Here is a 25,291-nt window from a genome sequence, read left to right as displayed (position 1 = left end):
ATTGTGGCTGGAATACAGTAAGTGATCTGTAGATAGTAACTGTTAATTTTACTATTTTTATTACTGTTATTATTATACAATTATGGGTCTACACCCATTAATTCATCTAGACTCTCCACAATACACTGGTTAATGAAAACCACTCTCTAAAAAAATATATTGTCAAGGTGTGTGCTGTTCATGGCAGCTAAGATGTGTTGCCATGGCCACAGCAAAGTAGTAGTTCCAATTAAAGAACACAAACCCTAGTGACTTAAGAGATGGAAACTAAAGGAACAAGTTCCCCAGAAGAAATAAGTTCTCTCTTAACTTACAGATTTTTTTGGTTTTTTTCTGTTTTTTAAATTCCAGAAGTCTGACGGGTGCTATTATGTTAAAAACAGAATAATTTTCTCTTTAATTCTTTTCAAATGTAAAGACAATATCGCTTTAAAGTAAACAGGCTATTTTCATAACAAGCAAGGTAACATTAACACCAAAGGAGTCCCTTATTTGAAAGGCTCCAACAAATCAATAGAAGAGACAAATGATCTTAAAGAATAATGAGGAAAAGACATGAATGAAAAATTCACTTAAGAAGACATATAGGGGAGGGATAAACTAGGAGTTGAGATTAACATATACAAATTACTATATATAAAGTAGATAACCAACAAGGACCTAGTGTATAGCACAGGGAACTATACTCAATATTTTATAATAACTTATAAGGGAAAAGATTCTGATAAAAAGATATATATGTATGTATAACTGAATCACTTCGCTGTATACCTAAAACTCACACATTGTAAATCAACTATACTTCAATTTTAAAAAATATAGATGAGAAATATGCATAAGATTAGTGTTTATCTGTATTTATAATTTTTAATGTGATTTAAAACAATGAGGTTTGATTTACCTATTACCACAAAGGTTTAAGAGTCCCCACTATAGGCAAGGGTGTGAAGAACAAAAAGCCCTGTTATATACAACCTGAGAAACGGACATCAAATCAACCTGGCAACATAGATCAAAAGCCTTAAAATGCACTTGTTATTTTAATTCTAGGAATTTATCCTAAGGAAATAACCACCAATATGCATAAAAACATAATGAGTGGTTAAGAGCTTGGCCTCTCAAAATCAAACAAATTTAAATTCTGTCTTTTCAACTTGCCATCTAAAGTGAGGCCAATTACCTACCTGTTCTTTATCTGAGTTTCTTCATCTGTTAAATAAAAAGAATGATACCTACACTTCACAGGGTTATAGGCAGGAAAAGAAAGTACATAGAGCAAACCCAGAAAAGTGCCAAGGTCAGCATAAGGCCTCAAACAACAGTAGCTATTATTCTGATTGGTTAAGTAAATCATGATATATGGATAAAGTAGAATACTGTTTAGCCATTAAAAATGATATTCCAGAGCAAACATAGGCAAACTAGAGTCAAACCTATGAGCCAAACTTGGCCCACTGTCTGTTCTTGTAAATAGCTTTATTGGAACACGGTCATGATCATTCATTTACATATTATCTACACTTTTGCACTATAACAGCAGTATGTCCCACAAAGCCTAAAATGTTCACTATCTGGCTCTTTACAGAAAAAGTTTGCCAACCCCTGATCTAGATGAATATTTAAATCATGGGAGAATGTTCTCAATCTATTTAGTGAAAAGAAGTTTCCTAACAGCAAGAATAGAAAGTCTCCATTTTTATTAAAATATGCAAATAGGAAAAAAGGTATGGAAGTAGGTACTTCAAAAGTTATCTCTGGGGCTTCCCTGGTGGCGCAGTGGTTGAGAGTGCGCCTGCCGATGCAGGAGACACGGGTTCGTGCCCCCGTACGGGAAGATCTCACGTGCCACAGAGCAGCTGGGCCCGTGAGCCATGGCTGCTGAGCCTGCGCGTCCGGAGCCTGTGCTCTGCAACGGGAGAGGCCACAACAGTGAGAGGCCCGTGTATCGGTAAAAGTTATCTCTGAGTAAGAGGTGGAGCTTTACACATTTTATTTTCTTCTTTGTGTTTTTATCTATAATTTCTGGGTTTTCTTTTTACAGTAAATGGGAACTATTTCTGCAATAATAAAAAAAACTAAAAGAAAGAAACTAAGCTGTTTTAATTATGACACAGAGAGAAGACAACACACGTAATGGTAAAACAGATATTTTTAACTGGTGAGAGAAATACGGATTTGTATTCTCATCTTCATTTCTTCTTATTCTCTCTCACAGACAGGAATGTGAAAGATGGGGGAGAGGGAAGAAAGAAAGCAAGGAGGGAAATGTGACGGCAGAATTGTTACATGACGTGGAGAGCAGCCAAGCCCTGTCATTCCTAAGATAAATAAGTTTGCAAAGCTTGGAGAGTTGCTACCAATCTTTGAACCAAAGACTGAGTTACACGATCCATCCTGTAAAAGAAGTCATGTGGCCCCAAATCTCATCTGGGAAAGATAATGGGATATGTTTCAGGAATGCTTAATCAACAGGTCTGTTCAGCAAACATTTATTTAGTGCCTACTTGGTGCCAAGCGTTTACAGTATCATAGGGAGACAGACACAGAATGTGACACATACAAAAATTAAAATATTTACTTGGCACAGAGGGGTGAGTGAGGTTCTTGTCAAGGAGAATCAGATTCAGGTTTTTTACTCAGATGCTAGCTGGGGAATGATGCTCCCACTGAACTGCAGAGGGAGAAGTTTCAGGAGGGCAAACAAATATTTATGTTCTACCAGTTGAGTCTGCAGTAAGTGAGGAGAATTCAAACAGAGATGCCCTTTTGGTAGCTGGATGCAGGTGTTTGGAATTTGGAGGGGGGATAGCAATTTCAGGATCGACAGATCAGTATATGAGTACAGGAGTTTGCCCCCAGACCACATGCATAAGAGAAGGAGGCCAAGGATTCCTGGGGCAGGCGGAGGAAGTTACTCCAGTGACAAACACTGAGAGGGAATGTGCAAGATTGGGGCGAAACCAGGACAGAGTGTTTGTTATACATGCTTAAGTTGGATCTTCTCCAGTATTTAAAATTTGCCTAAGATGAAATTTGTTCAGCAGTAAGCGGCAGTTCTGATTAATGATATATTCCTGTGTCTTCAAGAATGCAAACCTTCTTTGAAGCTGCATTTCCCTATGATTTTTCAGCCTTTTTCTGAGCAGAACACATGCATTATGCCATGTGGTAAGGACCACGTAAATGGGAATCCATTTCTGGTTTTGTTCTGTTTTGTTTGGCCTAAACCACAAGCAACAGATGTGGTAAATGAGGAAGAGAAAGGGATTCAGACATACACTGTATTCAACAGAGCCACAATTTTAAAGTAATGTCCAAAGACAGCTAGGATGTGAAATTTGTCTTTGGAGGCCGGTTGGTGACCACCAATGAGGATGAAGATGAGCCACCACTGACGGTGAGCCTAGACAGTAGCATGGTCCTTGGCTAAGATCAGTTTGAGTGACACGGTCAGGCCAGCCCTGCCTCATAGAGAAACAATGGGAAGTAATGTACAGGGCACCAGACCCCAGGTCAGAAGGTCTGGCTCTGCCACTAAAAGCTAGTTGACCCTAGACAAGTCTCTTAACCTCTCTGAGCCTCAGTTTCCTGATCCACAAAGTAGAAATAAATAATACCTCAGGACTGTCATGAACATAATGTAAAGGATATGGAAGGAACTATAAAGGGGAAGTTAGTTTTCTTCCTGATTCACTGAGGTATAATTGACAAATTCGTATATATTTAAAGTGTACAACATGATAATTTGACATAACATATAAGTTGTGAAATATTTGCCACAAAAAAGTTAATGAACACATCCATCACCTCACATAGTTACGTGTGTGTGTGTGTGTGGTGAGAATGCTTAAGATCTACTCTCTTAGCAAATTTCATACACAGTACAGTCTGATTAACTATAGTCATCATGCTCTACATTAGATCCTCAGAACTTACTCATTTTATAGCTGAACGTTTGTTCCCTTTGACCAACATCTCCCCATTTCCTGCCGGCCATCCTACCACCCAGCCCCTGGCAGTTCTGACTCTACTCCACCATTCTACTCTTTGGTTCTATGAGTTCAACTTCTTTTTTAGATTCCACATATAAGTGAGATCATACAGAATCTGTCTTTCTCTTCCTGGCTTATTTATCTTAGCATAACATCCTCCAGGTTCATGCATATTGTGTCGCAAATGGCAGGATTTCCCTTGTGGTTCATGGCTGAATAATATTCCATTGTACACACATACCATATTTGTTTATCCATTCATCCACTGACAAACACGTAGGTTGTTTCCGTATTTGGCTATCGTGAATACAAATCAAAACCACAATGAGAGTAATAACCTAAATGGGAGAAGAATTTGAAAAAGAATGGACACTTGTATGGGTATAACTGAATTACACTGCTGTACACCTGTAACTAACACATCATTATTAATCAACTGTACTCCAATATAAAATAGAAATTTTTTTAAAACCACAATGAGATATCACCTCACACCTGTTAGGATGGCCATCATCAAAAAGACAAGAGACAAGTATTGACAAGGATGTGAAGAAAAGGGAACACTTACTCATTGCTGGTGAATGTAAGTGGGTACAGCTAATATTAAAAAAACAGTATGGAGGTTCCTCAAAAAATTAAAAAGTAGAACTACCATATGATCCAGCAAGCCCACTTTGGGGTATATATACAAAGAAAACAAAATTAGGATCTCAGAGAGACACCTGCACTCGCAAGTCTTTGCAGCATTCTTCACAACAGCCAAGACACAGAAACAACCTAAGTGTCTGTTGATGGTACTTAATATTATTCCTGAATACTATATCTCAGTGATTGGGACATTTTGCTTATGAGCTTGTGATAGCCCTGCTATCCTAGATTAAAGACCAGAATTAAGCAGCTTCCCAGGTGGTTGGACTGTTCCTTCCAGGTCTTATGAAAAGAGCCTGGTCTGTGAAGAAATGGCTTCACACCTTGAGTGGAACCCCAGGCATGAGCTTACCCACCAGAAGCCCCTCTCCTCGCAGGCAGAGTGGGAATAACAGCAGTGAACTTGCAGAGGTGCTATCAGTGTGAGCAATCACGTGCCAAGCCCTGGCCAGATACCCAGACAAAGTGGGTCCTGGAGGCAGGAGAGCCATTTGGATGCTGCATCTGAAACGTAGGTAGCTAGTGCTTTTCCTACCAGGAGGACATTTCAGAACACACAGCCCAACACTTCCAACGGCTCAATATGGTCTTTTTCATTAAAAAAAACAAACAACCAGACAAACAAAATCTCTTCTGTAAAGCACTGGTACAAACTCTGTGACCCCTCAGTAAAGGGGAACATACCCTTCCAGGGTGGAATGACAGGACCTGTGTGTTATTTATAGCACATGAATGCACCCTGGTCCCCGAGTTATCTCGTATGCCCATCCTGCAGTTAAGTTCTCTCCTTTGCCCATCCTGCAGTTAGACTCTCCGTGGGTTCCTGGAAATGAGCCAACACTATGCAGAATCACTGGGTCTTGGTTCCTATGGAAATATTGTCCCAACAAGGACGTTGGCAGATGCTTCTTCAGTCTCTTCCAAATCCCCTAAACAGAGACTGCAAACGGCTCTGTAAAGGGCCAGTTTGTAAATATTTTAGGTTCTGCCAGTCATATGGTCAGTCTCTTGTCATAAGCACTCAACTCCTCCACGGTGGCACAACAAAGGCCACAGACAACTGGTGAAGCAATGGCGTGGCTTTGTTTCCATAAAACGTGATTTACAAACACTGACATTTGAATTTCACATAATTTTCACACATCATGGAATGTTGCTCCTCTTTTGATTCCTCCCAACCATTTCAAAATGGAAAAACCATCCTTAGCTGGAGTGCCATACAAAAACTGGGCCGGTGATGGATTTGGTCCCAGGACAAGTAGTTTGCCGACCACTGTCCTAAAGTTGTAATGTGTCATCAGCAGCAGTAGCTTGTTTGTTTTCACCTACTGACCTCTCCTTCCCAGGAAGGCAGTGAACTTAATGATATTAATAACTTCTTGGAGAAAAAGCTCACTCCAATCCCTTGCTGGCAGTTAGGCTCTACCATATGCTTCCTTGACTAGCTCCCTGGAGGGGCTCATCTATCTTGAATCCTTCTAGCAGCAAGGGTCATGCTCTTCCTGGGCAGTTTTACTGCCAATACTAGCACTTGTGTGCCTTTTGTTGGCCATTACATGTCACAACTCCTCGCCAGCGCATGAAAAAGGGTGGAAAGAGGGGGCTCAGGAAAGGCAACAAGCAGACTGCCATTCCTCTCAGGCTAAGGCGAGTGCCTTTTTTTTTTTTTTTAACATCTTTATTGGAGTATAATTGCTTTACAATGGTGTGTTAGTTTCTGCTTTATAACAAAGTGAATCAGGTATACATGTACATATGTTCCCATATCTCTTCTCTCTTGTGCCTCCCTCCCACCCTCCCTATCCCACCCCTCTAGGTGGTCACAAAGAACGGAGCTGATCTCCCTGTGCGATGCGGCTGCTTCCCACTAGCTATCTATTTTACATTTGGTAGTGCCTTTTGATAGCACTCTCTCTTATCACTTAAAAAAAAAAGTAAGGTCATGGTCTTCTACTGTACTGGCTGGCCAGCCATGGGGAAAGTGTTTATTAATTATATTGCTCAGTACCATAATTTGTATAGATTCTAAAATATAAAATAACTGGAGACAAACAGTCCTAAAAGGAAGCCACACGATATGGGGCTACAGTAAAGGAGGTTTTCCTTCATTTATTCTGAATGCACCTGCTCGGTCATTTCCCTTCAACGGCAAGGGCTTGCTTGTGTCCTGAGCAGGACCTAATAAGGGCACCCAGTGAAGAGGAAGGAAGGTCTTTAACTGAAACACCCTCCCATCCTCACTGCTGGTTGCTGAAAGGCTTCTCTTTTCTGCCCTCAGATGGACTTGGCCCAATACAAATGGATATCCCAGACTTAATTTAGGTTGTATCTACCAAACACTGAAAGGAATACCAATCCTTCAGCACACACCCTCCCCAGCTATGAAAAAAAGATAAAATTCCAAAATTATTTTTCCTTCCCTTTCCAAAGATAGACAGTGTGACCGGCAGAATAAATGCCCCTTCCAAAGATGTCCACAACCTAGTCCCTGAAACCTGTGAATATGCTACTTCCATGGCACAAGGGACGTTGCGAGTGTGATTAAGGGTTCTGAGATGAGGAGGTTATTCTGGGGTATCTGGGTGGGCTTCATGTAATCACAGTTTCCTGTGAGAGACAGGCAGGAGGGTCAGTCAGAGAAAGTGACACAGTGACTGAAGCAGAGGTCAGAGTGATAAGGGGTCCTGGGTTGAGGAATGTGGGCAGCCTCCAGAGAAAGGAAGGAAGTGGATTCTCCCCCAGAGCCTCCAGAAGGAATGCAGCCCGGCCAAATCATTTTCAACTTCTGACCTCCAGAACTCTAACAGAATAAATCTGTTTCGTTTCAAATTGTGGTAATCTGTTACAGCAGCAGTAGAAAACTAATACAGGCATCTGCTAAAAATGTGCCAGATAAAGTATCATTTCTAACAAGTCGGCCGCTTCGTCTCATGACACCTAACCCTGGAGGATGAAAGGAAAGTTCTAGCCCTCTCTCAGGCAGGGTCCCTAAACTCCAGAACCACTAAACATTTAAATAAAATGAGATATAAGATGGCAGGTTGAAAGGGGCGAGTGGGCAGTTCGAGAACACTGTAGTCATGTATGAAAAGCGTTATCCAAGAGGACTGCAAAGGATGAGATAGAAATGGAATGTGACTTATTTATAGCAAAGCCTGCCTCCCCTCCCCAGTGGGTGACAGAAGGGCTGTTTTAAAGTTTTATTCTTCAAACTTGGCTGCAGGACTTGGCTGCTTCTCAGGACTGTGCTTTTGTATTGAGCTTTAAAATATAAGAAGCAACCCCACGGTTAAACTATAGGCAGGGGTGGTGAGGCAGGAAAAATGCTGTGGGGAGTGAGAAGAGGCTGAGCTGTTATTCTTATTTAGTTAGTTGCTTAAGATAAACAAATAGAGGACACAATAGCAAATGGCTTGGAAAGGTTCCAGGTTGAAAGTGTCTGAATCCCCCAGCATTGAGGCTCCCGAGACAAGGCTGGTGCTGCAAAGCTAGTCAGGCAGCAGCACACGAAGCAGCTGGTGTAGAGGTTGAGAGTGAAGCAGACACTGGCCCTGATTATTAGAAATCCCCTCACTCTCTTTCTCTGCAGTCTGCTGACACAGAACTTTACCCAAGGAAACGTAGTCTATCCATGCAAAAACCAAGATTGACCCTCTAGAAAAAAAAAGTGTGTGTGGGTGTGGATGTGGGTATCAGGAGTTACAATACAGTTTATGCCTTTTGACCTTGGAATTCTAAATTCTGCTATTAATTAGGAGAGACTACAAAATTAAATTATGGGACATAATCCACTTAGGATATCAAGCAACCTTCAAAACTATGATAATGATAATGTATTGTGGCACAGATTAATGCTTAGGATATGATAGGGAAACATCAAATTGTACATACACTATGATTACCCATTAGGTTAATGTATTATATATACACTGCTGATACAAATTTAAAAACTGGGAGGAAACAGACCAAAATGTTACTGTAGTCATATCTGCATGGTAGGAATATGTGAGATTTTTTTTTCTATAGTTCATGCTTCGATTCTTTCAAAATGCAATTATAACTTTTAAAATGGAAAACAAATTGTTTTTTAAGAGGAAAGGGAGAAAGAAAATCAGTTGGTGGAAAGCTCAGCTGTACCAATATCTTGCCATGTGAGTTTCAGAACTAAAAATATTTTATGATTTCATGCTTCAGGGTCTCCATACAAAGAATGAGGCTATTATTACATCAGGCACAGCTCCTAGATTTAGTATTATAAAATATACTATCTCCTAAATACATCTTATGTTTGATTTATTTATGTATGTATGTATATATGTATGTATGGCTGTGTTGGGTCTTCGTTGCTGCGCACGGACTTTCTCTAGTTGCGGCGAGAGGGGGCTACTCTTCGTTGCGGTGCGCGGGCTTCTCATTGCGGTGGTTTCTCTAGTTGCAGACCATGGGCTCTAAGCGCACAGGCTTCAGTAGCTGTGGCAGGCAGGCTCAGTAGTTGTGGCTTGCCGGCTCTAGAGTGCAGGCTCATTAGTTGTGGCGCACAGGCTTAGTTGTTCTGTGGCATGTGGGATCTTCCAGGACCAGGGCTTGAACCCATGTCCCCTGCATTGGCAGGTGGATTCTTAACCACTGTGCCTCCAGGGAAGTCCTATCATCTTATGTTTTCTTAACATCTCATATTTTTCTCAGATAGCACCCATCACCTAGAATCATTTCTTGGCTCTCTTTCTACCAGACTGAATCCTACCCTTTCTTAAAGATGCAATTCACGTCATTTCTCTTCAAATTTCTTTTCCTCTGGATGCCTATCCTGTGCACACCAGCTCTCCTGTAATTAATTATAAACAGCCTTGAAATTTCCTTTTTTTTTCTTTTTTTATGTAATTCAACTTATTTTTAAAAACCACATGCTTTAAAATAAAGCAAGCCCAGATTCAAATACCCATACCAGTTGTTTAACCCTTCTGAAACTCAGTTTCCTTATCTGAATTATAGGGTGACCACCACCTACCTAACATGCTATTCTAATGATTAAATGATTCAGTGTATGTTAGGCACCCAGGACAGCGTCTGGTATACACTGGGTAGCTAATAAATGCTTATTTTCTTCCTTAGTCTTGCACCACCCCTGGTCTCCCCAGTTGGGGAGATTGTCTAGGACAATCTAAAATTGTCTAGGACAGGGACCATGTGGTACCCTACTTTTTATTCCCCCACACAAAAGTGGGGGGGGGGGATAAATTACAGTGCCTTACCAGAAGCAGATGTTCAATAAATATACTACTTGTTGGGGCTTTCCTGGTGGTGTGGTGGTTAAGAATCCGTCTGCCAGCGCAGGGGACACGGGTTCAAGCCCTGGTCCGGGAAGATCCTACATGCCACGGAGCAACTAAGCCCGTGTGCCACAACTACTGAGCCTGTACTCTAGAGCCTGTGAGCCACAACTACTGAAGCCTGTGCACCTAGAGCCGGTGTTCCACAACAAGAGAAGTCACCGCAATGAGAGGCCCGCGCACCACAACGAAGAGTAGCCCCCACTCGCCGCAACCAGAGAAAAACCGGCACACAGCAACGAAGACCCAACGCAGCCAAAAACAATAAATAAATAAAATAAATAAATTTATTAAAATATATACTATTTGTTGATTTGTTTTTTGCAAGGAGCGCTAAGCTTCAGGCAGAGAAAAATTAGAAACTATTACAGGTTGAATTGTGTCCCCCCAAAAGACATGTTGAGATCCTGACCCCTGACACCTGTGTATGTGACCTTATTTGGAAATGGGACCTTTGCAGATATAATTAGTTAAGTGAATATCAGATCTGAATTGGACTGGATTAGGATGGGTCCTAAATCCAATGACCTTATAAGAAGGCCATGTGAAGACACAGAAGCAGAAGGCCATCTGAAGGTGGAAGTAAAATTGGATTTATGCAGCCATAATCCAAGGAACACCAAGGATTACTGGCAGCCACAAGAAGCTAGGAAGAGGCAAGGAAGGATTCTTCCTTAGAGCATTCAGAGGGAGCACAGCCCTGCTGACACCTTGATTTCATACGTCTAGCCTCCTGAACTGTGACAGAATAAATTTCTATTATTTTAAGCCGCACAGTTTGTGGCAATTTGTAATCGCAGCCCTAGGAAACAAATACAAAAATGTTCAGAAGTGTCATACTGACAGGTATAAACTACATCCTGTTTTCTAGACCAAAAAGCTCTTTAGAGCCAGGTAAGATTTCCTTTAGATAAAGCTTCTTTTCAGGCCCATTTCCTATTAGAGTTATTTGCCTGACATAGTCCCCCTTTCTAGAGTTCTGTAGAACTAGTTTGGGGTGAATAAATGTCATTTGGGTACTGTGGTGATATTACACTTTAGAGTCATCTTCCTCCTCCTACCTACCCCAGTGACTGGTGCCACCAGTCACCCAACTACCCAGGCCCAAATCCTAGTCATCAGCCCCAAATCCTTCTCTCTCACCCTCCAAGTCAATTCTACTTTCTAAATATACTGAAAGTCTCTCATGTTCTTCATCTCTACCACTGCCACCCTAAACCAATAAACCACTCAGGAAATGTCTTTTCTAAAACATTTTAAGAGCAAACTGAGGCTATCAGGGACAGATCTATCTTCCTTCAAAGCCAATGTTCTAAGGTTCTACTTCTGGCACTGGCTAGGTAAATGTTTCAGGAAAACCCTCCTGCTGAGAGTAACCAGAGAGACTGAAAAATGTTTTGTTAAATTTGTCTGAAGGCATTGGAGCGCTACAAAGGCAGTAAGAACTTTAGACCAAGATCTGAAAAAGAAGAGAGCTAAGAAGATGAGCCTGGCAACTGGAGTTTCTTTTTCCTCTCAGGACACTGCCAATTTCTTAAGCAAAAGGCATGACAGAGAAGATGATCTGTGCTTTCAGAAGTCTCATGGAGCTCAAGGGACAACAACTGAAGGTCAGAGTCACCAAGGATGAGGAAACTGAGCAAACATCCAGGGGTTTTGTTGGGACCAGAAGAGCTTGCACCCAAGAGTAAAGGTGATCTAGAAATATACTAGCCCTAACAAGAACTAAAATCCTGCTACATATACTCTCTGTATCTGATTAGATTAAGGTAGTCTGTCCCTTGCCTAACTGATAGAAAAAAGAAACAGTTAGAACTAAGTACCCTCTAGAGTAAGATAACATTCCCCCTGAGCCTTAAAAATTATCTCTCAATGTTAGTTGTATAAACAATGTGCAGAACTTAAGAAAAAAATAACTAGAAAAAAAATTGAAGACAATATAAACAATCAAGCAAGTGATATCGATTTTGAAGTATCCGGTACTAACTTAATAACTATGATTAATATGTTTAAGGAATTAAATGACAAAATAGAGAATTTTAGCAGGAAACTGGAAACTATCAAAAGGAATTCAATGGAAATTTTAGAACTTAAATAGTAATAACTAATGTTATAAATTCAATTGGATGGATTTAACCACAGATTAGATACAGTTAAGGAAAAAATTTGTAAACTGGAGGTTAGGTCAGTAGAAAACATCCATATTGAAACACTGAGGAATAAAAAATACAGAAAAGAGCACAAAGAACATGAAACACAGAGAAAAAGTCATACTATATGAACTAAATCCCAAGAAGAGTAAAAAGAGAAAACTAGACATAAACAATACTTGAGAAGATGATGGCTGAGAATTTTCCAAACACCAATCAAATAAAAAGAACTGCTATTAACTTTAAGAACAATAAGTAAAAAGAAAATAACAGCTCATAGTAAAATTGCTAAAACCAAAGTGAAAGAAATCCTAAAAGCAGTCAAAGATTAAAAAAAGAGATGACATTCAACAAAGTAACAAAACTGACAGGTAACTTCACAACAAAAACCACAGAAGCCAAGAGACAAAGAAAGTTATCATTAAAGTGTGGAAAGAAAATAACTGACAATCTAGAATTCCATATGTAGGAAAAGCACCCTCCAAAAAATGAAGATGAAATAAAGACATTTTTAGAAAAAGAGAAACTGAGAGAATTTATGTCCAGCAGACCTGCACTACAGAAGATACTAAAGGTAGTTCTTCAGACAAAAGAAAAATGACTCCAGATGTAAGAACAGAGGTGCAGAAAATAATTAAGAATAATGGAAACAATAATTTTTAATACATCTACATAACCATTATATTTAGCAAGTAAAAGAAAATGGATAAAGTCTTATAGGGTTTTAAAAATAAAGAACAGTCAATCTGACCATATCCCCGGATGTCAGTAACCATCTCCCTTTCAAAGCAATTATTAGGTCTACCAGAACAGAAGTTCAGTAACCTAACTGTGGGATCATCCCAAATATGAATAATTAATTAATTAATTCCCTTTCAAGAGACATTTGATTTATTTCCATCTTTGGATATTATTCACCAAGGAGTATGGATATTCTTTTGGAACGGGTGTATGTCTATATCTGTATTTATATCTTTGTATATTTTTTCCATTCCCTCATCGCCTTTTTTCAATTTTGATTTGTATTTGCAAACTAACAGATTTTTTAAAAATAACCCTCCTACCCCCCCAATGATTTAACACATTTATTTTCCTTTCACAGACATTTATTAACTTTTAGTTTTTCTTGTTCAAAAATCCTGAGAATGGGGAATCCCCTCAGTGGCCACTCAGGTTCTCCATAGTACAAGGATACAGGAGTATCAATAGCTAGAGTAATAAACTGTCTGCCAAAGTGTAAAATCTTAGACTCTTTGAAATGAAATGAGGGGAAAAAATTGAAAAACTGAAATGAAGCCTTAAATACACCAAAGGCTTTCAAACTAGAAAGTTATATTCAGGCAAACACATCATATTAAACCACACTGAGCTATTCTCCACACTAAAAATACCATCCCTTTCATCTGTGGACACTGATAGCACTGGTCTGGAACTTGCCTGCACTCCTGTCTCCTGCCAACCAAGATAATGGGATGGGAAGCATTTCCCCTCACAAGTTTAATCCTAGGGGAAGTGGAAAACAGAACAGTTTTTTCCTAAGGCAATTAAGAACCTTCAAAATATTTAATGAAAGGAATCTTAAAAAGCAGATTGAACGATTAAATTAGTTACCCAGAACACTCTCTGTAGTTTGTCCTTGGGAATTTTATTTAATGTTAAAAAAAAAAGACAAGAAAATGAAAGACAGCCAAGACCAGAAAGTATTTGTTTTAAACATACTGACATCCCTGTGTTTTAAAATTTTACTTGGGTTAACTTTTTAAAGAAAATTAAAAAGAAAGCAAAGGAGGCTATGAAAGAATAAGCATAATAAAATGTGGATTTCTTTATTACGGATCATTAAAGCCCTGGGATGTTAGAATTCAAAGTGCTTTTGAGATCACTCAGCCTAGTTAACACTTCATTGCACAAATGACAAAACTGGACTTCATAAAACATAGAAACAACTTGTGCAGGGCCAAAAGTGAACTAGCGGGGCAGTGACAATAAGTAGCCAGATATCCTGGTCCAGTTACAGCCTCTTTCCATGACCCTCTTGATTTATCTATACAAGAAGAGGGGAAGGCAATCCAGTTCCATTGTTATTTGGTTCAAAATTTTGTTGCCCCAGAGAACTTCAGGCAACTCCCAGGTATAACCTAGTTAGAGGAACCCTCTCATTCCCTCTCGTTACCATCAGATCTGCCCTGCATCGTATCAGTCACCAAATCCTGTAGATTCTACCTCCTAAACAGCTCTCAAGCACTTCTCTTCATCTACATTATCACTGCCACTGAGTTGGACATCATTTTTTCCTCCCGTGAATTCCTGTAAAGTCACCAAACGATTCTTCTGCTTACTAATCCTACCATTTCTCTTACAGCCTCCCTCCGCAATCCCATCCTGAACACTGAACATATAACTTCCCTGATTTAAATCCTTTTGTGGAGAATTTCATTGCGAAGAGAAACGGGATCTCAGTGGATTCTCTTTGCTTCGGGGATTAGACCTGTATGAGTCAGAGGCTTATTGGCAAACAGATGGCAAATAAAATATAGGACAATTCAAGGAAGGTTTATTTCAGAAAGGATCAAGTATAAAGAAGTAGCAGGGCATAGGGGAACCATGAGGGAACATTCAGGAACCTCTGACTTGTGGAAGTAGAACCCTATGGTAAATGGCTTCTGAAGTGGCCCATAATGATCTCCACCTCTGGGTATTTGTGCCCTTGTATAAACCCCTCACCTTGACTGAGGGCTAGACCTGGAGACTTGCCCCTAATGATAGGGATGGAGTGTTACAGCCAAGATTAGGTTATAAAATAGTATGACTCCCATTGCCAACCCCCCCACCCTCCACCTCTTCCTTGCTTACTCTGATAAAACAGGCTTCTATGTTGTGACCTACCCTATAGAGAGACACATATGGAAAGGAACTGAGAGTAACAGACAACAGACAGTGAGGAACCGAGGCGATCATTCAATAACCCTCAAGGAATTGAATCCCACCAAGAACCACATGAGTGAGCCTGGATGTGGGCCTTTCCCCAGTTGAACTTTCAGATGAACCTGCAATTCCAGCCAACATCTTGACTGTAGCTTGTGAGAGATCCTGAGCCAGAGGACCCAACTAATCTGCACTTGGATTATGGACCCACAGAAACTGTGGCAATAAATGTCGTGTTTAAGCCATTGAGTTGGGGGGTGATGTGTTATACTGCAATAGATTACTAATACAAACTGGAACCACCACCCCAAGGCCCAAAAGGATGAGTCGAAGAAAAGGGTATCTGGACCCAGAGGAGGAGAGCAGCCTGCCTAGAGAGGAGCAATGACCTTCAGTCAAGGGACACAGCCAGTGCGAGACCTTGCCAAGAGGGGGCCAGGGGAAGAAATACCCTGACCTTGCTCTTCTTCCTCCCCCCCCACCTCTCCTCAGGCTCCCATGGACCAAATTCAATTGAAAGCCAGAGGTCACGGGAGCCCTGTAGATGCAGTCCACATGGTACAGTGCGCAGCATATAGAGCAGGGGAGTGTGGGCACAGAGACAGAAAGAGAAGATACCTGCACAGCATCCAAACTCCTTGCCTGATGTATAAGATCTTTTATGATCTGGCCCTAATCTACCTAACCAGCTTTATTTCTCAACCTTCATCACAGAAACCGAGCTCCAGGAAAACAGCCACTGGAAGTTTCCAGAACTCAGTATACATTACAACTCTGTCCCTTTGCATGTGCTAGTCCTTCTGCCTCCACAGTTTTTCTCCCATTCTCTGCAAGGTTAATTCTTATTTGTCTTTCAAGAATTAAGGCAGGCCAAACCCTCTGGATGTCTTCTATGACATCATCATCCTCTCTCCTGATATGGACCCCCCAACCCTTCTATCTCCTCCCAGACCCCTCAATGTACCTCTATGTGCATTGCAATTGCCTAGTTATCCCATCTCTGCCCCACTGGCCAATGGGTTCTTTCAGGGAATAGTATCCATCTTGCCTTCCTAGCATCTAACAGTGTCTGGCACACAAATGACACTTGATACATATTTGCTAATTAAAGAGTTTCTAATCCTCATTGCGCCTTGGTCACCAGGGTCTGCAGGTTCCCTGACTCTCAACTGCACTGGCCTCTACAACTGCCGTCAATGAATTCCAAAACAATGTCCTGCTGCTAGCTTTCTCAAAATCACTGCAGAGAAGTTCTGTGCACATTATTTAGTCCAATCCCCATCACTTTACATAAGAGGAAATGAAGCCAAAACAGTATTTTATTTATTGAGTTTGTTTATTGTTTACCCTGTGAGTAAACAGGGTTAATTGTATCATGCTTCTTTCTATTTTATGTAGACACTAAATACATACATATTTTTTGTAAGAAGTGTTCCTTAGTTGGGAAGGAGGAAGGCAAAATAAGAAACAGAGCCAGGAAGATGAAGTTCCCCATCGAGAGAACCAAAGCAGTAAGCGATCCAGGGCTCTTGGCTCCCTGTTTGGCATCTTCCATCACATCGTACCACCTCCTGACCCTAGCCCGGGTCACGGTAAGCTACAATTTTCTCTGTCCACCTACCATTCAATTTCCCAGAGTTCTACCAAATAACATTGCCAGTCCAGGTGGAAATTTGTCAGGAGACATTACCAACACCTCTCAGAGAACCAGATAAAATCAGAAAGCAACCTACTCTTACTCAAAAGAATTCCTAGCTATAAAAGAAAGTAAACATTTCAGAACATCTTCACCCAGGAAACAAGAGCACTAGCAAGAAGAATGAAACTTGAGCATTACAAATGTTCAAAGGTAACCCAAGTCACACCTCTGAGAATAACCTCGAAAACCAAAGACCTGCCACGTGGTATTTTCATTTATTTAATTTAACCAATGGCTTTCAGCCCCAACAATGTAGTAGTAATGTTAGTTTGTGATTGATAACATAACAGGAGAGAGGACACCAATTGGGCTGTCGAGTTACCTGGACGCAATCAGCGGTTCACTGGGAAATTGCCAAGTAACTTTCAGCAAGTTATGCATCTTCCCCGTACTTTAATTTTCCCATCTATAAGATGAGGGTATTGACTAGAAAATCTCTAAGATGAAGCTACTAAAATTCCTCAATTCTAACTCTTTAAGAGCCTGGTTTTTCTACATCTTGAAAGATCTGCAAATAATTACAAAATCAAAAACCCAATTCAAGACACCAACTTCCCCATGACTTTACACTGCATACTCCACCTGGATATTTTAAAAGACACTAAATAAATGTGTTTCAAACTTAGCTGGGCATCAGATTCTCTTGAGAACACTTAAAACTCAGATTCCTAGGACCCAGCTCAGACATATTAAACACAAACAACTTGGGGGTTCTTTGAGGACCAGCATTTTTATAAAGTACCCCTAAATGATCTGATGTATAGCCAGGTTCAAATATCATCACTACATTGGGCAATTCAATGACCCCAGGATCTTTTGGATCCAGGATTAAAAAAAAAAAAAAGAAAAAGAAAAAAAGGTTAACAGGTCTAGACGACAATGAATAATTAAGGCTTTCTTTTAAGTAGACTTTTAATGTGATCAATACATTTTTCATGCACACCTCCAATCCTAAATGTGAATATGAAGGATAAAAAAAACTAAATTAGAAAGTCTGCTCAAGTCAATAAATAAATCATGCCTTGGGAAAGGATAACTTCTCATAGTTAATGACACAGAACACATGAAAAGAAAATAAAGAGTATTCTGAAAAGTATAGGCTTAAGAAACCCACCCATCATTACTCATATGTCAGAAGGTTACCATCCTAAATGGCATTTAAAAGTCACAACAACATTATGGACACTTATTAGTCGGAGGTTTACTCAAAAGTTTCATTTCTCTAGATTTAGCTTTTTAAATGTCAGCATCTGAATCAACACAACATAGTCCAGGCAAAAATTTCACACTGAAAACATCTGACAAGAGAAAGAAATAACAAGCAAGAGAAAGAAAATTAAAATGAAAGCACTATTTCCACATTTTTAATGTAAATTTTTGCTGTAGAACTCTGAGAAAAGGTTTGATTTTATAGCTATGACCTTGAATAAATCATTATACAAGAGGACTTCCATAGAAAACATTTTGAATCAACCTTGGTTTCAAGATTCAATCTTTACCTATACCTTGAGGATAGTGTCCTGCAGTAGGTAAGTCTTGGTCATAGGCAGTGGTCAGTCTACAGCAGAAAACTAGGTGAATATCCCATGTTTCAAACACAACCAGGGCCTAAGTTAGTCAAACTAACTAGGTTTAAATGATTCCGGTCCTGGACCCATACGGGGCAATAAGTGTGCCTGCTTTCTTTCTAATAGATGGCACAGATCCAATGTCCCTTTTATACCAATTAACTAACATAGCAAATAACATGAACACATACATACCCCCCACAGATTTATCATGAGGAAGCAAGACAGATTTCCAATATAGAAACCAAATAACTAATAGTCATCTCTCTAAACAATTACAGCATTTTACAACTTTGTAGCTAAATTAAACTCTAAAAATGAAGAGCCCCCTGATACCACCTAAAAAGTAAAAATCAAGTTCCCACAAACCTGTAGGAAGTTTTCCCTTTCAACATAATACCAAACATTCTTGTGGGAAGATGTTTGTATTACATGACCTTTACATTTCTTATTAACCTTTAATAATCCATTAATTTGCAATCTCCTGAATAAAATAAAAATATCTGCCTTGTTTTCCTGTGTCATAAAAAGCAACTCACTGTATAAATGCACTTTAATCACCTTATTAACAGCACCAACATTTATATATTTTATAATTTATTTCCTCTCCAAGTGTTACTATCGCTACAAGACCGAAAGATAAAAAAAAAAAAAGAAGCATTAATCATGGACCACTTCTATACTAAGCAGGATGTAAGATGCTTTAATTACTTTATCCAAATGAATCTTCACAGTAACTCCTGGAGGTACTATCCTTCCTCCCACCTTTTCCCCCTTTTCTGGATGAAGAAACAGAGACTCACAGAAGTTAAATAACCGACTCCAGGTCACACCACTAGGAAGTGGCGGAGTTGCAATTTTAACCCAGATCTGACCCCAAACCCCATGTTCCTATGTGCTTGGCAGAGGGCCTCCTAGTTTGAGGTGGGTTAAGAAGGTAACGAATAAACGTGTCTATATTATTCTATATGCCTCACAACTTGGTTAGCCCCACTAATCTTTTTTTTCTTTACTACAACTTAATAAACATCTCTCTTAGGGATGGGTTATCTAAGCATTCTTTTTCAAAGCAAAGGATTAAGGAATTTGGTACTAAAAGCAAGATTAGTTTGAGAGCTCTGTTTTTACAAGGAAAAAAGAAAAATTCACCATATTGTTCATCCAGGAATATCTAGTTCAACATTGCACATATGATTAACATAGACAGAACACAGACTCTTGCAGAATACACAGAACTCAGCAGACAACTCAAATATTTAGCGAAATGAATGAGATGAACTCATTTTCCTTATTAATATATGATACAGTTAGGCTACATTTTTACAAACATGTAGACATCAAAAAGGTGTATGAGAAGCAGCAACTGTTTCCTCAAATTCAGCAATGCACAAATAAAACTTATGTACCATATTTCCTTCCTTTAAAACATATGCTTCCCAATATTCCTATTTGAATTAATAGCACCAATGCCTTTCTATCACCCAAGGTCAAAAACCCAGTTATCTCTGACTCTTTATTCACCTTCTAATTTCATATTCATTCCGTTTCCAAGTCATTGCTAATTCAGACTCTTTAATCTCTCTGCTCAGTCCTGCTCCTTTCTGAGGGGCATTTTCCCTGCTAGATTAGGGTCCTCCTTACCTTTCTCACAGATACGGAAGCGCCCCACCAAAGCCTCCAACCCACCCTCGATAACAGTCCACTTGGCACACTGGCGCAAGGCTCATAATCCCAAAGAAATGTTGATCTTACAACTCCTGGCACTAACGTTTTTGATGATTAAATTGCCTATGATTCAACATTCTAAAATCTGGCTCCATCCCAGACTCTCTTCCCCAAATCTCTCCTCCATTTACTCCATTTACTTGTAATTCATCCTCGGCCCAAGCTAACTGGTTCTGGTTGCCCTTCACTTCCTCTAGCTCTTTGCCTTTGCTGAATGCATCTCACTGCCATGAATGTTGCTCTTCACTTCTATTTTCCACAGAAGGGAAGGAATCCTACAGATCCTTTAAAAGTGAGTTCAAAGGCCTCTCCTCCACAGCCCATCCCAGAGCTCAGAGGCTGGAAGTAATCGCCCCCTCCTCTGAGATTATGTAACTCTACTTGCACTTCTGTTTTGGAAATTAACACTTGGACGCTATAACAGTTATCTGTGTACACCTTATGTCTCCTACCAGCTGCAAACTGTCTAATACATACACACCTCTGTGTCCCTCCCACAGTATCTAGACCAGATCTTATCTGTACTACGGGTTTGAACACATTCAATTAATTAATGTTACAATTAGGCCTTTACGCAAAAGGACAACATGTGTCTATCTGCATTGTTCAGGCAATCTTTGGTTTAAAGAAACCTAAGCCATAGAGTGTTTTTCAAGTGTTCAATACCAAGGATGACAAGATCTAACTTCCTTGAATTTTAAAATTCGGGAATCAGAGGATATGAGAAGAAAATTATTCATTCAACAGTCAAGGCCGTTTAGGCAGAAAACATTTGTGGAGCCATCAACCGTCAGTCAACCCTACACAGAACACAGACACGTACACGGCAGCACCCCCCGCGTTTAACCAGATGCCTTACTTTGCGGTAGACTATCATATTTGGAGAACTCTCCTCTGGGTCTGCAGTCCCCACTGTTCTTTGATCCCCGGATCCCTGAGCCATCCTGGGTGTCTTCACTCACACTGTGAAAATAAATAAATAGACCATTAAGACAGGAAAGAATTACATAAAGAAACGCCATGCAACTAAGTATCTTTTGTCAGGTGACATGGAAACAAAACGTGATGTAATTTCTTTTTTTCCTCATTACTTTAAGCAGTATTTTTTTAGGTTGGGGATAACTGTAGTCTTATTATCCACATACGTTCTTCTAATTTCAAAGCAACGTGTGTTTTATTTTCAGCCCAGAATCATTCACTCTAGGGGAGATCATACACCAATCTTAAATAATCTCCTGGAGACAGACGAAGCCACTCATTTTCATGTTGATTTTGTCTTATAAAAGCTCATTTTATGATTAATTCCATGCATTAAAATATGAATATTTTATCAAGGAATTGCAAATCAAAACCACAAGGAGATACCACTTTATACCCACTAGGATGGTTATAATAATTTTTTTAACTCAAATAAGCATTGACAAGGATGTTGGGAAATCAGAACCCTTGTACATTGTTGGTAGGAATATAAAATGGTTCAGTCACCATGGAAAACAGTTTGCTGGCTCCTCAAAAAGTTAGAATTTACCACAGAATCGAATTTACCATATAACCCTGCAATTCTACTCTTAATAACTAAAAACAGGTATTCAAACCAATATTTGAACACTAATGTCTGTCAGAGCAGCACTATTCACCGAAAAATGGAAATAACTCAATGTCCATCAACTGATGAATGGCTAAAAAAAATATGGTCTCTCTCTACCATGGAATGTAATTCAGCCATCCAAGGTAACAAAGTACTGGGGGGGAGCTTCAAGATGGCGGAAGAGTAAGATGTGGAGATCACCTTCCTCCCACAAATACACCAGAAACACATCTACATGTGGAACAACTCCTACAGAACACCTACTGAACGCTGGCAGAAGACCTCAGACCTCCCAAAAGGCAAGAAACTCCCCACATACCTGGGTAGGGCAAAAGAAAAAAGGAAAAACAGAGACAAGAATACGGACGGGACCTGCTCCAGTGGGCGGGAGCTGTGAAGGAGGAAAGATTTCCACACACTAGGAAGTCCCCTCGCGGGCGGAGACTGCGGGTGGCGGGGGGGGGGGGGGGGGGGGGCAGCTTCGGAGCTGCGGAGGAGAGCACAGCAACGGGTGAGGAGGGCAAAGCGCAGAGATTCCCGTACAGAGGATCGGTGCCGACCGGCACTCACCAGCTCGAGAGGCTTGTCTGCTCACCCGCCAGGGCGGGCGGGGCTGGGAGCTGAGGCTCCGGCTTCGGTCGGATCCCAGGGAGAGGACTGGGGTTGGCAGCGTGAACACAGCCTGAAAGGACTAGTGCGCCACAGCTAGACAGGAGGGAGTCGGGGAAAAAAGTCTGGAGCCGCCGAAGAGGCAAGAGACTTTTTCTTCCCTCTTTGTTTCCTGGTGCACGAGGAGAGGGAATTAAGAGCTCCGCTTAAAGGAGCTCCAGAGACGGGCGCGAGCCAAGGCTAAAAGCGCAGACCCCAGAGCCGGGCTTGAGACGATAAGGCCGCTGCTGCCGCCACCAAGAAACCTGTGTGCAAGCACAGGTCACTCTCCACATCCCCCTTCCAGGGAGCCTGTGCAGCCCGCCACTGCCAGGATCCCGGGATCCAGGGACAACTTCCCCGGGAAAACGCACGGCACGCCTCAGGCTGGTGCAACATCACGCCGGCGCAACATCACGCCGGCCTCTGCCGCCACAGGCCCGCCCCGCACTCCGTGCCCCTCCCTCCCCCGCGGCCTGACTGAGCCAGAGCCCCCGAGTCAGCGGCTCCTTTAACCCCGTCCTGCCTGAGCGGAAAAACAGACGCCCTCCAGCGACCTACACGCAGAGGCGGGGCCAAATCCAAAGCTGAGCCCCTGGGAGCTGTGCGAACAAAGAAGACAAAGGGAAACCTCTCCCAGCAGCCTCAGGAGCAGCGGATTAAATCTCCACAATCAACTTGATGTACCCTGAACCTGTGGGATACCTGAATAGACAACAAATCATCCCAAACTGAGGCGGTGGACTATTGGGAGCAATGATATAGATATATATTTCTCCCTTTTTCTCTTTTTGTGAGTGTGTATGTGTATGCTTTTGTATGTGATTTTGTCTGTATACCTTTGCTTTCACCATTTGTCCTAGGGTTCTGTCTGTCCATTTTATTTATTTTTTTTTTTTAAGTATAGTTTTTAGCACTTGTTATCATTGGTGGATTTGTTTTTTGGTTTGCTTCCTCTGTTCTTTCTTTATTTTTATTACATTTTAAAAAAAAATTTTAATAATTATTTTTTATCTTAGTAACTTTATTTTATTTTATTTTACCTTCTTTCTTTCTTTCCTTTTTTTCTCCCTTTTATTCTGAGCTGTGTGGCTGACAGGATCTTGGTGCTCCAGCCGGTTGTCAGGACTGTGCCTCTGAGGTGGGAGAGCCAAGTTCAGGACACTGGTCCACAAGAGACCTCCCAGCTCCACATAATATCAAACGGTGAACATCTCCCAGAGATCTCCATCTCACCACCAAGACCCAGCTCAACTCAACGACCAGCAACCTACAGTGCTGGACACCCTATGCCAAACAACTAGCAAGACAGGAATACAACACCATCCATTAGCACAGAGGCTGCCTAAACCCATAATAAGCCTACAGACACCCCAAAACACACCACCACACGTGCACCTGCCCACCAGAAAGACAAGATCCAGCCTTATCCACCAGAGCACAGGCACTCCTCCACCAAAAGCCTACACAACCCACTGAACCAACCTTAGCCACTGGGTACAGATAGCAAAAACAATGGGAACTACGAACCTGCAGCCTGTGAAAAGCAGACCCCAAACACAGTAAGTTAAGCAAAATAAGAATACAGAGAAACACACAGCAGATGAAGGAGCAAGGTAAAAACCCACCAGATCTAACAAACGAAGAGGAAATAGGCAGTCTACCTGAAAAAGAATTCAGAATAATGATAATAAAGATGTCCAAACTCTGAAATAGAATGGAGAAAATACAAAAAAACGCTTAACAATGACCTAGAAGAACTAAGGAGCCAACAATGATGCACAACACAATAAATGAAATTAAAAATTCTCTAGAAGGGATCAATAGCAGAATAACTGAGGCATAAGAACGGATAAGTGACCTGGAAGATAAAATAGTGGAAATCATTACTGCAGAGCAGAATAAAGAAAAAAGAACGAAAAGAATTGAGGACAGTCTCAGAGACCTCTGGGACAACATTAAACACACCAACATTCGAATTATAGGGGTCCCAGAAGAAGAAGAGAAAAAGAAAGGGACTGACAAAACATTTGAAGAGATTATAGTTAAAAACTGCCCCAATATGGGAAAGGAAATAGTTATTCAAGTCCAGGAAGCACAGAGAGTCCAAAACAGGATAAATCCAAGGAGAAACACGCCAAGACACATATTAATCAAACTATCAAAAATTAAATACAAAGAACAAATATTAAAAGCAGCAAGGGAAAAACAACAAATAACACACAAGGGAATCCCCATAAGGTTAACAGCTGATCTTTCAGCAGAAATTCTGCAAGCCAGAAGGGAGTGGCAGGACATATTTAAAGTATTGAAGGAGAAAAACCTATTACACAGATGACTCTACCCAGCAAGGATCTCATTCAGATTTGACAGAGAAATTAAAACCTTTACAGACAAACAAAACCTAAGAGAATTCAGCACCACCAAACCAGCTTTACAACAAACAGTAAAGGAACTTCTCTAGGGAGGAAACACAAAAGAAGGAAAAGACCTACAATAATAAACCCAAAACAATTAAGAAAATGGTAATAGGAACATACATATCGATAATTACCTTAAATGTAAATGGATTAAATGCCGCAACCAAAAGACACAGACTGGCTAAATGGATACAAAAACAAGACCCATATATATGCTGTCTACAAGAGACCCACCTCAGACCTAGGGACACATACAGACTGAAAGTGAGGGGATGGAAAAAGATATTCCATGCAAATGGAAATCAAAAGAAAGCTGGAGTAGCAATTCTCATATCAGACAAAATAGATTTTAAAACAAAGACAATTACAAGAGACAAGGGCACTGCATAATGATCAAGGGATCAATGCAAGAGGAAGATATAACAATTGTAAATATTTATGAACCCAACACAGGAGCACCTCAATACATAAGGCAAGCACTAACAGCCATAAAAGGGGAAATCGACAGTAACACAATCATAGTAGGGGACTTTAACACCCCACTTTCACCAATGGACAGATCATCCAAAACGAAAATAAATAAGGAAACACAAGCTTT

At 40.6% G+C, this 25,291-nt stretch overlaps 1 protein-coding gene across 3 annotated transcripts in view; it reads right to left on the bottom strand.

Moving 5' to 3' along the window:
• The window catches only part of RGS6 (regulator of G protein signaling 6), a 574,726-nt gene that overhangs the window by 521,257 nt on the left and 28,178 nt on the right, over positions 1–25,291 (bottom strand). For all 3 annotated transcript variants that reach the window (XM_060294993.2, XM_030831580.3, XM_060294994.2), the window contains exon 2: positions 20,897–21,000. In XM_060294993.2, the coding sequence (XP_060150976.1) occupies positions 20,897–20,980 (84 nt within the window). In that variant the 5' untranslated portion in view covers positions 20,981–21,000. The remainder of the gene's footprint in view (positions 1–20,896; positions 21,001–25,291) is intronic.

Source organism: Globicephala melas, chromosome 2 (genome assembly GCF_963455315.2).
Source record: "Globicephala melas chromosome 2, mGloMel1.2, whole genome shotgun sequence".
Classification (NCBI taxonomy): Eukaryota; Metazoa; Chordata; class Mammalia; order Artiodactyla; family Delphinidae; genus Globicephala; species Globicephala melas.
This window is presented reverse-complemented; position numbering and strand designations above follow the sequence as displayed.